The sequence below is a fragment of the Hetaerina americana genome, unplaced genomic scaffold, assembly GCF_022747635.1.
Source record: "Hetaerina americana unplaced genomic scaffold, ioHetAmer1.1.p SCAF_50, whole genome shotgun sequence".
NCBI classification, from domain to species: domain Eukaryota; kingdom Metazoa; phylum Arthropoda; class Insecta; order Odonata; family Calopterygidae; genus Hetaerina; species Hetaerina americana.
Window position 1 is genome coordinate 3,670,381 of NW_027287096.1, and position 14,743 is coordinate 3,685,123.

At 45.0% G+C, this 14,743-nt stretch overlaps 1 protein-coding gene across 1 annotated transcript in view; it reads left to right on the forward strand.

Moving 5' to 3' along the window:
• The window catches only part of lola (longitudinals lacking), a 104,239-nt gene extending 90,237 nt beyond the window's left edge, over positions 1-14,002 (forward strand). Inside the window, exon 5 of the mRNA XM_071593091.1 lies at positions 13,380-14,002. Coding sequence (XP_071449192.1) covers positions 13,380-13,936 — 557 coding nt within the window. The 3' untranslated portion in view covers positions 13,937-14,002. The remainder of the gene's footprint in view (positions 1-13,379) is intronic.
• The last annotated feature ends 741 nt before the right edge of the window (positions 14,003-14,743 follow it).

Below are 14,743 nucleotides of genomic sequence, written 5' to 3' on the forward strand. Positions count from 1 at the left end.
ATTCTTTTCCTGTGTGCTTCACCTTCACTTATAATTCGGTGACGCATTGTATCTGATGCGTCATATCCATGTCTTCCCCTCTTAATCTTTCCTCCCGTTTTATCGAGGGGACTTGCCTTCATTTCATATTGAAATATGATCTGCACAAGGGTCACTGTCATTATACCATTTTGAATGTGATTCATTCGTCACATGTTTCGCCGCAATTCTAAATTGAAAGTTATCCCTCAAAGAAGAGAGGATGTACTTTAATTTTTTCTTTTTTCTCTTCGCGAAAATTAATCCTTATGATTTCCCTCTATTCATGGATTAACTAAAATCACCTACTTAATTTCGTATTTCTCATAGTACTCCCTTTTCTTTGCGTTTAAATAAAAAATTGCTCTCGTCTTTCCTTTAGTTTGCATTTCGACCGTAGTGACATTATTTTGGGAAGGTTGTCGTGCTGCGGTGGTCCTCTGCTATTATCTGATATTTTCTCATATTTTGATAAAAATTGATTTAATTATGGTTACTATTTTTAACCTCGGTTTTTTGTAATTTTTAGATAATTATCTTGTGGACTAAGTGTTTTCTTTTGTTTTTGGCAAAGTTTCTTCAAAATGAAATGCCTTTGTTTTATCCGGTTAGACCATGGTGCATATTTTCTGATCAATGCATAGAATATACATAAATGGGAATCCATGAATAATTTATCTCGTCATTAGCACAGTAGATAACAAAAATCGTTATAGCTCTGAATATTTCGAGGGCTCATGTCGTGTAAACGAGACTGGATGAAATTTTTTTAGAGGTCCTCAGGGAATATGTATGGTATTTTTCATCAGTTAAAAATGAAAACGTATGGAAAAAAATGATTGGCACAATATTCTCTTTCCTTCATCCATGAATGCGCATTTTCCTGTCCATTAAACATTTTTAAAATAATATTTCCTTAAACAATTTCCTCACGGGCCCAAAATCGCCCGATGCGATACCGAAACAATCGCTAGTTAACTGATGCTCTGTTCCTGATTCTCAAGACTTATGACTGGTTATTAATGGCAAAAGTCCGAATACCTTTCTCTGCTTGTAGAATGATTTAAAAAGAAAACACATCTCGGCCTTTGGCAAAATCACGTCACCAAACCCTCCCCTTCTCCCCCGCATCTTCGCCATTTTTTGGTTGACTCGAGTCGGCGCGACCGCCGTGTCTTTCTCTCTCTCCGGGTCCTTTGACCTTTCCCCCCTCCCCCGGTCTTTTTCAGCGATCTTCCTGTCGCCGCCGGCCAACATGCTGGACGCCGCCGCCCTGTTCCCCGCGGTCCAGGACGCCCTCCAATCGCTGCCTTCGTCTAACCCAATCCCGACACTGGAAGCCCGTCAAGCGATCGCTCATCGCAACCCCCGACACCCGGCGGCGTCGGTCCGCGAGCCCCCCGCCCCGGGAGGGGAGTGCGTCGTCGACCCCCTGCAGACCACGGCGACCCTGGCGCCGTACCTGGGCACCGGGTGCTCTCGGATGGTGCCGCCGCAGCCTCCCCCGCCACCTTCCACCGTGGACCATCCCCCGTCGTGCCACAAGTGCCATCGGAAGTACTCGTGCCAAAAGTCTTTGATCCGGCACCTGAGGTACGAGTGTGGCATCGTACCGATGTTCCAGTGTCAGCTGTGCAGCAAGCGATTCGCGTACTACTACAAGATGATGGCCCACTTCGAGAAGAACCACGTGGCAAGGAGCGGCGTGTGAAGGTTGGCGGGGTGTGGGCCGTCGTGGACGCGTCACTTTTGAACAATCCCGAAGGAGGGACTCCCGGGTTCAGGTGCGCTCGGGAATCGGCCGGACATAACGTGCGCCAGGTATCGCGGAAGATCCGCCCCGCGAAGGATCGCAAGACCTGTTGAGACAAGCCGCCCGCCGAGTTCGTGACCGGCCAACCTCCACGTAATAATCCACCGTTGTCTGAGAGAAAAGGAAGGAAATAAATAAATAAATCAATCTTTCGCGTGCGTGTGTGTGTGTACCGGTATATCGGTAAATTTTTGGTTGGGGGACAAGAACGCCCCATTTCAAGCGTGCGCGCGCAATGATGCGCGATTTTTAGTCATGACTCTAGGTAGGATTGAGGGGGGGGGGGATGAGGAGAACGAAAACGGAACAGTATGGGCCGTCGTCATTGTTTCGTATTCCAGAGGATTTTTAAAAGCGAGTTGATTGGCGAAGGAGGAGAAAAGTGTGCGGTAAAGAAACAGGAATATTGCTACGTCTCGAGGGAGGCAACTCTCCGGAATGATATTTAGGAGGATGTTTTAAATGTTTTAAAAATTGTGTGAACATATATTTTCATCCGTTGCCCGTATTTTCCCTTTGCAAAATGCTAGGTGTTTTCCTGAGAAAGTGAAAATGGAAACGAAAGGGTGAGGGGTTGAAGGTTGGGGTAGCATTCCTGAGACTTCTCTACGTCCCAGTGACCCATGTTTGTTTGTTGACTGTCCAATTGTTGTCGCGTGAGGAGCATGGATTTTCTGCTCGATTTTTTTCGATTATCATCGTCTCTTCTTTTTATATCGGGTTCCCACCCCCCTCTATCCCACGACCCGACTTTAGGCCGAACCACGATATCCATCCCTCCTCCTCCACCAAAGCTCAGTCCTCCGCTCCCCCTCTTTTACTCCCTAACCCTCTTTCCCCATCTCCCCTCTGCTCTTCAACGTGTTCCTTGGCTCCGCCGAGCGAACACTCGTATGCCTCCCTTGAGAGGGTGGGAGGGGCGTCGGGAAGGGGGATGCGGTAAAGACCTACCCCACGGCTTTTCGAGGTCTATCGGGGTGAGTCTTGGGCTGGTGGCTGACTGGCTGGGTGGGTGGGAGAGAGGGTGGGCAGAGGGGGAAGGGTGGTGTGAGGCTTACTTCCTCCTCACTCACTCGCTCACTCCCCCTCTCCCTGCACTCCTCTCCCTCTCACCCTGCCCGTTGGCGCCCAGAAGAATGGAAGGGTTCCTTCTCCCTAACCCTCCCTTTCTCCCACCTTGCCTCTCCCTTCAAAAACCAACCAGACACCTCTCTCTCTCGCTCCCTCCTTCCTGCATCTCTCCTCACCTTCTCTCTCCTCTTCTCCGTCTCTCCCCTCAGAGCCTCTTTCTGTGGACCCCACACTAGTCTCTCCACGTTCGTTCGCCCACTCCGAGGGCCCGCCTTCATCTGTCCCTTTTCCCTCACTCTATCAAGTCTCCATCCCAGTCTATCCTCTCCGGGATCTTTTTCTCCGTTTACCTTTAAACATCGGGGGTTTTTGGGTAGAACGCAGGTCAAAATCCTATGTGAAATGCATCATAAGGGCGCTCTCTTTCCGTGTATTGGTGGTCATTGGGAAAAATAAGTTGCTTTGAATTGCGTGTGTTTACATGAGAGATCATATGTCCCTTAATTCGATTTTTTTGTCTCCGATTGATTTATCTTTCGGTATCATTAAACAATCCGCCTGCAATGATGGCGTTTGGACCATCTCAAACAATAATTGTGCAGATCGTGCCCTGGTAAGTTCCTTTAAAAACTTTAAATTTGTGCACTACCCAGATAAATTGTACACTGTTTAAGCATTGAAGTTGGCGGAATATTTGCCCTGGTATAAAAGTAATACTTTAAAGGCAGTATGCTTACAAAAGCTGCTCAATTTCAACAATGTGGCTGCACATGTAAAGTACTCATTGTTAAGGGTAAGGTACTCATTGTTAAGGGCTTCCTTCTTAAGAGAACACGTGTTGCCATTCACTAAAATTATATGTAGATATTTATAAATTTGGCCAGGATAACCGGAAAAAGTCAGGGGTTTTCATGTATCTTAAATTGCAGAAACGCTGTTGTGCGAATCGGAAATTTTATTCTTGCTGCCTTGAGGGAACACTAATTGATATCATTTTCATTACAAATCTTCTAGATTGTTTTTCTCACCAGCGTTTGTTTCTAGGTGATTTGTTAATGGCTCACACGTTCTACTTGCCGTCCTTCCCTCATTCATTCTCTCACACTCAATTGCTATGGAAAGGTCCCGGAAATGGGGAAGAATGGCACCAGATTTGGGAAAGCGTACAATCGAGTTGCATTTCAGTTTGTGGTGTTTGGAGAATCTGGTATGAAGTTGTTCGCGGGAAATTGGAATATTTCGCAGCCCATATTTCCTCTGTTTCACCCCTTAAGTTACGATGTTACCATTTACCTTCCGAATGCACGTATTTGCGCCTATCTATACCCTTGTTTTCTTCGCCTCCCATTTCCTCTTGAAGGCATCCTGACCCTTAAAAAAAAAAAATCCCTCACCATACACCCTCGTGGGACTTCCTCTGGAAGTGTGTATATGGGGTGTTTCCGTCCTTGTTTGCCTCCGCAGTTGATTCTCCTCCCCCGTTCTTTCCCACGATCCCTTTCTGCGTCTTTTTCACTTTCCATTATGTTCAGCATCTTCCGTCTTCACTTAAGTTCAGCCGTTTCTCCACGTGTGAGACAGGCGGTCGGACGGACGTGTGTACGGGGACGGGAGACGTATGAGGCTTCAAAAATTGAAGAACCCTGTTTTTTCTCGGATCCCTTTGGCCACCATGCGTTCCTGCTAGCGTTTGCTACTTCTCCCGCCCACCTTCGCCGCCTACTTGTTCTCGGAGAAGGCACGGAATAAGTTCACCGAAAATCCTGTGTCCTAGTACTGAAAAATATGGGTTCTCTCTTTAGTCAGGACGATATCCACTTTCCTTAAGACAATCCATCCCTCTCCTCTGTTTTGGGTTTCATAGTTCTCGTCTTGCGTGATACATTTTTAAAATTCAGGTACTTATTCAGGCACCTAATAAATTCGTTCTAATTCGCTTTTACCGTCCTCGTCGGGTACAATCCATCCCTTGCGGCCCAGGAGGTAGTTTCTTGATTTTCCTGCGTTCTATATGTTTCAGAATATTATTATCCGTAAACTCCGAATGGCCTCTATACTTCCTAGTAGGAACTGTTCATTTCGCTAAACCGTCATTACTGCTATTCTCTGTATTTACTCCTCAATTTGCTTACTTCCCCCTTTCCTATACCCCATTACCCCTCTCCTTCCTGCACATCCTTCGCCCTCTTTTGTCTCATCTCTTTCCCTCTTCTTCCCCCTTTCATGGTCGGGAACCGTGTAGCCGCAATCTCTCCACGATTAAGCCGCTTCGCCTGTCTGTCGCGCCCTCTTCTCTCTCTCTCTCTCTCTGCACCTCCCCCTTTCCTCCGCCGCTGCCCTCCACCCGCAAGACTTTTTTTCGAGTGTTTCCACGTCCTCTCTTTTATCTCTCTCTCTGTCTCTCCCCCACAAGTCCTCTCTCCTCCGTTCCATCCCTATCTTCCTCGCCACCTTCCTTCCCGAAGTGGCCCACTCCGCTCCCTTTTCCCTCGAAATGCCTTTCGGCGGCGCGTGATGCTTTCTTCACCCCACTCGTCCCTCCCCTTTATCGGCGTACTTCTCCCTTCCCTTCCTTCCGCCCTTGGCTCCCTCCCTTTAAGCCTCCCGTCTCTCAGCCACCCCCTTCTCCATGGTCCCTTCCCCTCTCCCGTCCGCCCAGCCTCCCCGTCTTACTCGAACCCTTCTCCACCTCCCCCCCTTCCGCGCGAGTCCCACACCCCGGGCCATCTTCAGGTGAAGACGGCCCTTTGATAGCAACAATAATGATACTTGAGAGGAGATTCTCGACGCGTAGACAGGAGTTTTTGTGTGCGGGGGGGGGGGGGGGAGGGGAGAATGTGGGGAGAGTTGGGGGAGGTTAAGGGGTTTTGTGGGTGTCTGTGTGTGCGGATGTAAAAGGGGCGAAGGGATGGGAGAAGGCGTTGGGGGTTAAGAGGGGGGACGAGAAGGAAGTGGAGGCGGAGATGAAACGCACTCCTCCCGGTGTTTGTCTCCCTTCCTCCGTCACACTCTCCCGACTCTATCTCTCTCTCTCAGGGCGCTTTTAAAGGTGAGGGCGGGAAGGGAAAGGTTTACGCCCAGGGTAAGGCGGAACCCTTGCTTGCTCCCTTTTCCGTCCGCCTGTCTCCCCCTTTTCATCCCTCCCTCTTCTCTTACTACTTCCTCTTCTCATTTTCAGTTACACTCTTCGGTGGCGAAAAACCGACAGCTCCCCCCCCCCCCCCAACTCACCCATCCCGGGAAAGGTGCCGGATTTTTATTCTCTTCGATCGTCTGGTGGTAGAGGAGAAGTGTGGGATGGTTTACGAGAGGAAGTTAAAAAAAAGGGAGTTGAATGGTGTGGAACGTCTGGGTGTGAGAGAGAGAGGAGAGAGAAAGGAAAAAAATCGTGGAAAATCGTTTTCCTCATTAACACACTTCTCTGGGGCTTGTTTCCACAGTGCCTTTGAACTTTATTTTCGTTTCGGGATTGTGGTCAAATCGCCCGATTGTTTTTAAACCTTTTCTTTCTCGCTCTCTCTCTCTCTCCCTCATCCATTTGGTTCCCATACGTTTTATTTTCTCCCTGCCCCGATCCCGCACACTTCCCCTCCCCTCTCATCTGGTCATTCCGCGTGCTTTTTTTCCGAATCGTGTTTCGTTTCCATTGAGCTCTTTGGAAGGCTTCCGTCATATTGATTCGCCTTGTTTTGAAAGACGACGTCAATCGTGCAAGTGATGCTTTTGTCCCCTATCGGTTTTCATTTTTTACCCTTTCGGAATTACCATTTGGAAACTTGGAATTATGATATGATTTCGGGGGGATTTAGGAGAACCTATTAACCACTGTTTCTTTTTAGAGATCTACACACACTGTCCTTGTGGACGTAATTTCTATCCCGGAGCAAATCGGCCCAAAATTATTAGCGTGAAGATTTAGTGGAGCAATTCTCGCGAGAGAGAAAAAAAACCTTTATCAGCGAGGAATCAACCATCTCAAAGCTGTTCATTACCAATTTGGATGTTTGAGGTTTTTAAAAAATGCCAATCGCATGTTTATTGGTATTCGCTTCGGACTTGGGAGCGTTGCCTCTTCTCCTACACCAGTGTGCAATGGTTCCTCCTGCGTTATTTCTCATTGCGGTCACCACTGAGAAGCAATGATTCCTGTTTTCCTTCGACTGTGCACCTCTGCTTTTTTAGTGTTTTTATCAAATCAAAATTTAAACGTTTGTCTGTGCCTCGATTTAAAAAGATATTCGTGACTGCACTTCGTTGGTGAATAAAAAACTAAGAAGAAAACTATTTTAGACCATTGCCAACTCCGCCCAAAACGGTGACACGACTGAAGGATTCAATGCTGTGCTAAATTCAAAATATCTTCTGGAAGTGAAGTCTTTCTCCTAGTGTGAAACTATTCCTTAATTTTCAAAATAATATGCATGCATGGGTATGTACTATAAATATTGTTGTCGCTTATTTTTGAATGTATGTATTATTTTATACTCTTCACTCGTTCAATCACCTTGTTCTTTCCCTAACTCTAATCAAAAATGTTCGAAAGTTGTTGCTATTTTGTTTAGAAAAATGTGAAATTATTCAAATACAACTGTTGACTTAAATTTCTACTGTATTTCCTTTCTTGTCTGTGATATCATGCGTTGCTGGGAAATGTATTTTTTGAGATTTTAAATCTGCATAACTTTATTAGAACAAGTTAGTGACGATTTTCTTCAAGTATTTGACAAAAAATTCTCATTTCAACGACCCTGTGTGTAGCCTCCGTGGTCGCCTTCTCACCTAAGATAAGGTACTTGAGTTTTCGTTTTATTTATAAAATGTTTCGGTCTGATGCTGTCAATATTGTTTTCTTAGGCGGTTAGGCCGATTTTAACTCGCTAAATTTGTACGTATGATTATTTTGGTAGGTTTTTTTTTAAGTAAAGGCTTAGTTCGTCATATTATCTTTCAGTTTAATTGTTCTTAAGTATTTGAATTAGTTAATTCAGTTCAGAATTTCTTGTAAAACCTCATCTCATTTTGAGTAATTTTTCGCATATAGTTGGAATTCGGTTGCTATTCAAAATTAAATTGAATCGATAATTGGAATAATTTCTTCTTAAGAGTATGTTCTAGAAAACTACGTGAACGTCATTTTAAACCATTGATGGAAAAATCGCATACCATCCTCGAATACTTCTCTTATTAAGGTGGGATGAAATAATTATATAACATTGAACGCCACTGCATTTTAAAGGCGATTTTCGATATTGTTGGATCATTTTATTCGATTATATCCGTAGCCATTATTTTCATTGCTTAGTTCAATGGAATCTCATTGGCTGTGATTGCTCAAATTTTTTCTTGTTAGATGATTTGGTCAATGTGGGGTCACGTATAGTTCCCTTGAGACTTAAGCTGCTCTAAGGAACGAACTTTATGCTTTGTGGGTGGCTTCTTCTTTCAGTGACCCCCTCTCAAAATGCTTGGGCAGTGGAGGGAGTAAAATTCAGAGGCGTGACTAGCCTCGCTACAAGTTGATGAAATGAATACATATTTCATAAAATAACACCGTAAAATCAGATTTTTTATTAATGCCAAGATTAGTGTGTTTAAGTTCCAGTGCTACCTTGCAAATTAGTACTTATGGAGTCTCGAAAGTGGTCCTTCCATACCAGGAATACCACTATAAAAATCTCTTGGATTAAATTGAACAAGTAGGTAGGTGGAAATCATTTCTCTGTAAAATTCGCACCAATTTTTGTTGAGGTTTTCGCTTATTTTCCTTGACTTCATACACTGTGTGTACAATTGACCAATACGCAAATATCCCGTTCGTTAATTTTTGCTGTGTGAAAAAAATAATGCCTATTGTATTCGTTGGTAGCTTTTTTGAGGGAGAGTACTTTTGTCTAATTATATCCTCCACAGTGGCACACAGAGCAAGTAGCAAAGTCGAATTTGATTGTCGTCATTCATACAGGCAGTAGTGCCTTTCTTTTATTTCGGCGTATTGTGTGAGCGTAGCTCGTTGAGAGATAAGCAAATTGCTCGAAAACCTCTGTATCAATAGCGCAATGCGCGTGCGGCGTTAAATGCCTTGTCATATAAAGGAGCCAAAACACCCATTTACGCCTTTAAGAATTCTGTCCCCGGCTGTTTTGGTGTCCTCCGAAAGAATGAAGCGGCGCCATGTTATTTTTCGCCGGTGGAAGTTTCCACGGGCGCTTTACGCCTTCCCCTTCGCCCGAGGAATAAATCATGTGGTTTGATAAAAGGGACAGCGGGAGGGAGAGAGAGAAATGAGCCGGGGTTCACCGTGGGACGCACCACTCGGAATAGCCGATTGATCATCATTTTCCGAATAGGTCTCGGGTAGAAGCTTCCACCTCTTTTTCCGTTACGTAGTTTCCGGGTAGTATCGATCCACCTAGGAGGAGGTGGAGGAGAGAAGGAAACCCCCCTTCCCCACGAGGAATAGCACCCATCCTTCTTGATCTTCCGTGCCATTCCCTTATGAGTCTGCATGAATACAACGGCGGGGGCCATTCTGGGACTTCGTGGATGGGCTTCATTTCGGTCCGCAGCGTCGGCGTTGGGTTCTCGCGCTAAGGTGATCCGTGCAAACCAACAGACACGCCCGTTCCCCTTTCCACCGATCTTCTCCCCCCCCCCCCCCACGTCCCCCGCCCTCGTTGAACTCTTGAACGCGCTTTTACATTTATTTTGACGCTGGGGGCAAACGGATGCTTTACCATCTAGCCGTTGCTTGGAGAGTTGAGTAGGCTGCAGGATGGGAACCTTGGATGGACGTTACTAAACCCACTAAATTTCTTACGGCGCTTAACAAAACAAAACCTGCCACCCCATGCGACGATAAACTGTTATTTAATTCCGCGCACATTCTATATCTCTTCATTCCATCCAATATTCTCATCCTATTCCTACCCCACACCCCTTGCCTAGCTTCCTACTGTCTATCAAGTCTTCCATTGCCTATCAAAATGTTGTGCTTTCATCTTTATTGCCTCATTTTGATTTCTCCCAACAATGCTCTCTCGTCCCCTATATTTTAATTTGATTTCCTCACCGTCCATTTTACCTCTTCCGTCCTTCGCTACACTTACGCGCACTTCTCTGCACCTACGGGCCAGTTCCTTTCCCTGTGCCGGTTATGGTTTCCCAGGAAGATCACATGGCTTGAGTGGAGCTGCAGGTGCTAAGAGTGCCTTGCCCAGGAATCGAACCCGGGCCCTCCGGTCAGTAGTCCAACGCTCTACCCCTGGACTACCGTAATCCATTCATATACACATATGTGTATATATATATATACAGGTATATGTGTGTGTATGTATGTGTGTGTATATATATATATATGTATATACATATACACACACACATACATACGTATATGCGTACACACACATGTGCATACATAAACATAAAATATATAATTAAAATTATAGCGAAATCTTCGTTGCGGGGCTGTTAGTGTCTTAAAAGGTATTACTCCCGGAAATAAATCCGTTTGCCGGTTCTAGGCCCTCTTGGGGCAGGCGGGAAAGGAGGGGTGATTTATTGGCATGCTTAAACGGTTCCGTCCCTCGACGTTTTTATTAAATGGTGCTTATTCGATCTCTCTGCTCTTCAAAAAGAGCTCCTGCCAAACCCACTGCCTGTTTATATCCCACTAATAGACGATGGAGAAGGTAATTTAGTTCGAATCAATGCTTGATAGATTCGTTTCCTCGGATATTAGGCCACGTTTCAAAAAGCCATTGTGAATTAATATATCAGCATCCACTGTCCGCTATGTATGAGTTGAAACTCTGTCCACCTAAGATTTAAGTTTTCGTGACCCAATCAAATCCCAAATGTTTCCTTCCGTACCCTCCATTTACGTAGTTCATCGAACGTCCAAGTGGTATCTGAAAATGTCTCGGGCCACGTTTTCTCGGAAGTAGAATTCCATCCTGGCTTCATTCCTTGGCTGCGTCATTGAGGTTCCAGCAACACCCCCCCCCCTCCCCCGAGATTCACCGAGCAGAACCGTGGGGTACACGAAGCATACCATTAAAACTACTTACTTTTATTTAAGGCTATCGATAGCCCTAACAATATTCTGTGCCTTCAAGAGTTATACAAAAGATACCTACATGAGAATCACTGGTACCCTACTACCCCTACGTACTCCACAATCGACTCATAATGTTTTTCGAATTGATCAGACCAGCTAGGCGTGGTCAGCTGCCTATCCAATGTCGACTACCCTCGTAACAGATTGCAATAACCAGTTTGACCTGGTCGGTTGCGTGTTCCCAGGTTAAACAGAAATTCTACCCTGGACTTGGCTTTGTATGCAATCTTTTTTTAATATGGCATTATGGTGTGAAAGCGCTTTTTTGACTGTAGCCTTTGCTTTTGCTTCCAAGAAAGTGCATATTTAATTGCCAGTCGCATAGTTATTAGGATTGGAAATGTTCATATTTTTACAAAAAAAAATGTCTACTATTTTATCTCATTCCTCCAACCAATGACGCGGAACTAATGTATTCCACCAATAATATTCAAACTTAAATTCTCATGTTTACGATATTTCGATTTGTACTGTAAGTTGCTATGACAAGAGCTTCTCCAAATGAGCACATTTTTATTAACGTTTGAAGTGTTAAAAATTTGAAGAAGAGGACATTCAAGTCAATAATTTATTAATGAACACAAATAGCACGTTCAAATGATGCAAGCCCTTTCAAGCATTGCCATAAGTATTGAGAGTTATGCCGAGCATTTATGACTCAATTTCTTCAGATAATAATGCGCTAAATATGGATATCCCATCTTGGGCGCCATGAATTGTAAAATATTCGTATTTAGCATTAATTGCTTTCTTTTGTGGGACAGAGATGAAATATTTTCCGTGTAATTTTTCAGCGGGTGAATTTTTCTATCAATTTTTCTTTTGGACTGAGCATTCTAGTTTTCTTGCAGGAATGAAATTACCCGAAGATTTTATTTTTATCGGCTTATATGGGAGTTAGTATTTTTTTTATATCCCATCGAATTAAATTGTTTTCTTTGTTATTGGTTGCGTTGGGCATTGCCCTAGGACATTGTTATTCCCCCTCGCTCTGCTTCTGGGAATGGAAAGGTGGGCTTTAATTGACATCACATACAGAGAGATCTTTTAAACATGGGGAGAATTTCAAACGTGCAAAAAGAATGGGCCCTCCGTGTTGTAAATCTTCATTAGAGTGAATGACTCGTAATGTCTTTTGTCCCAAGTGGCCACGTTTTCCTCGCTCGTGACCTAGCCCGTGCTGTGTTTGTTCACGTGCATTGTGATCTTTGGTTTCTGTTGGCGCGTGGCTCTGTCTCCGTACCTTTTTCTTTTGGGCGACACTTGTGAGTTTATAAAGAAGCTGCGTCCGCTTGTCCAACTCTTCTTCACTGCGTCAATCGTGCGTTGAAAATTACTCGTATTGCAGTTTTGTTTTTTGCTTTCGCCGAACATTTACTTTTTTACTATCCCTTTCGTTAGCTTTAATGATTCCAGGTAATCTTATCGAACGAATTATTTTTATTTTCATTTACACTACCGCAGGAGAAATATAATTGTCCTCAGTCTTATAGCATTATCCGTGCGTTTCCGTATTTGCTTCGTTGTTGTGTAATAATTTCGAAATTACTTTTATCTTTCAACTTCTATGTCAAGATAGTCTTATCGATTCTCGCAGTCTAACTCATCAAGAAGGGTCTCAATCGTTAAGTCCGGCCGTCACGAATTCAATTTCAGTGATCAGTTTATCTCACTCTCTTATGAATTTTGTTGAAAGGCGTTTAGTTTTTTTAACATAGTGGCTTCATAGTATATTATCTCTCCTTGTTAAGAAGGTGTTAAACAGTTTTGTGCATATTAGATGTGCAAGAAAAATCTTCCTTTCTTGTTGAACTTTTTCTTTTGATCACACACACAGTAATAACATTGTGGCTTCGCTCTGAGACTAGTTTACTTGTAGATATGTTAGAATTTGCAATTCAGGGCCTTCAATCCTTTGCTTTCAGTTTCTGTACTCGAATAGTTTTCTCTTAACCCTGCATTAAAGCCTATTGCTTCAGGTACTTTTGAACATCGCTAAAATGAGACACATTTATGCCTTGATCCAGATTTCGACTGCATCCATACCCGTGAATGAACACGTTCTGTTTTAACCCCCCCCCCCCCCGAACAACCCCTCCCAACCACCCATTTCAACAAAAATCCGTGAAATAATAACCTGTTTGGCACGCTGGGTAGTGTTTACTCTGGGTAAGCATTGGTATAATTTGTTCTTTTCACATTTACGTTGCCTGAGCTACATTATAGAGGTTAGTCTGAATTTTTTCTTTTTTTTTATTTCCTTCTGATGAGCCTTGTTAAGAATTAGGACCAGTTTATTTTCAAATTTTTGAGACTCAAGAGAGAGCGCCTTTTGCCTCACATTACGCCGCTCTCTTGCAGTCCTCACGCTGCCTCAGTTGGACGTCGCCGGCGGTGGGATGCTGGCCTCGGAAGCTGAGCCGGACGCGAGGACCGCGCTGTACCTACGCCCGTTCCCAATGGGCATGTCGCCCCCGCAACCGCACCACCACGCCCCTCCCTCCTCCACGTCCGGCGCCTCCCGCAGTCCCCTCCCGTCCCACCAACACCACCAGCACCACCACCAACATCCCGCCACCAACGCACCGCCGTCCCGCCTGCCCCCCGGCTCGCAAATACCCCCCTCGTGGCCGGCGGCGACGACAGTCCTGCAACAGCAGCATCGCAACTCCTCCCTGGTCCCCTCGGACACGTCAGTTTTAGCAGTTTGCACGGACTGTGGTCGAGGTTACTCCTGTCGCAGTACGTTGGTCAGGCATCGCAGGTACGAGTGCGGGGTTCAGCCGCGCTTCAGGTGCCCCATCTGCAACCGGCGGTTCACCCACAACTTCAACCTGGCGGCTCACATGTGGGTGGTGCACAAGAAGATGTCGTCGGCCCCCATGACTGGCGAAAAGGCCGAGGAGACGGGGCCGTGACGGGAGCGGGGCGCCTTGGAGAACCCCTCTCCGGCGGCGGGAAACGGCCGCGAAAGCCTCCTCATCTCCCCCTGTCCACGGACTGAGGACCGGATAACTTCGTCTCTCGTCAGATATTGTTCCGCCTCAGGGGACGACTCCTCGTTCGTATCTCGCCGCGGCCCTCCCTCATGAAGAGATGAAGAGTTTCCTTAAGGTCTTCGTCATGTCCTCTCCTCGCTCCCTCCCCCCAATCGAACCATCTAGTGCAACGGTATAAGTTTGTATCGTATGTCTCGTAAGTTAGGAGTTTTCAGGAGATGGCATGTCCCGAAATTCCCTTTACTTCGCAGTAGGATTTTTTTCTAGGCGGCTGTGGAGACATTAATGATGAAATAATGATCGGCTGCGGCCTATACGCTCATAAGACTGAATTGGTGAATATTTTTATGGCGCGTTCTTAATTGTGATGTGCGCATAGCCAGAGATCGAGTGTTGCGTTCCACTGCCTTCTTAATTTTTCTTAAGAAACATGTTCCTAGCGCTTCTCGTCGTCATAATAATTATAATTCCTATGTAAAAAATCAAATTTCTTATTTATAAATCGTGTCGATTTCTTAATGTGCGATCCAGCAACTGGGTCTGTTCCGAAATTAATGGGGAAGCTTATTATTGGGTAAGCATATTATTTATCAACAAGTTAAAATTAATAATAAGTTACATTACACTGTATTTTCTGGGATGTTCTGAGTGTAGCCGCGTTTCCTCGGTTAGAATTGTGATAATCACTGTTAGCTGATGAACTCTATTGACATCGGCAAGTCTTTT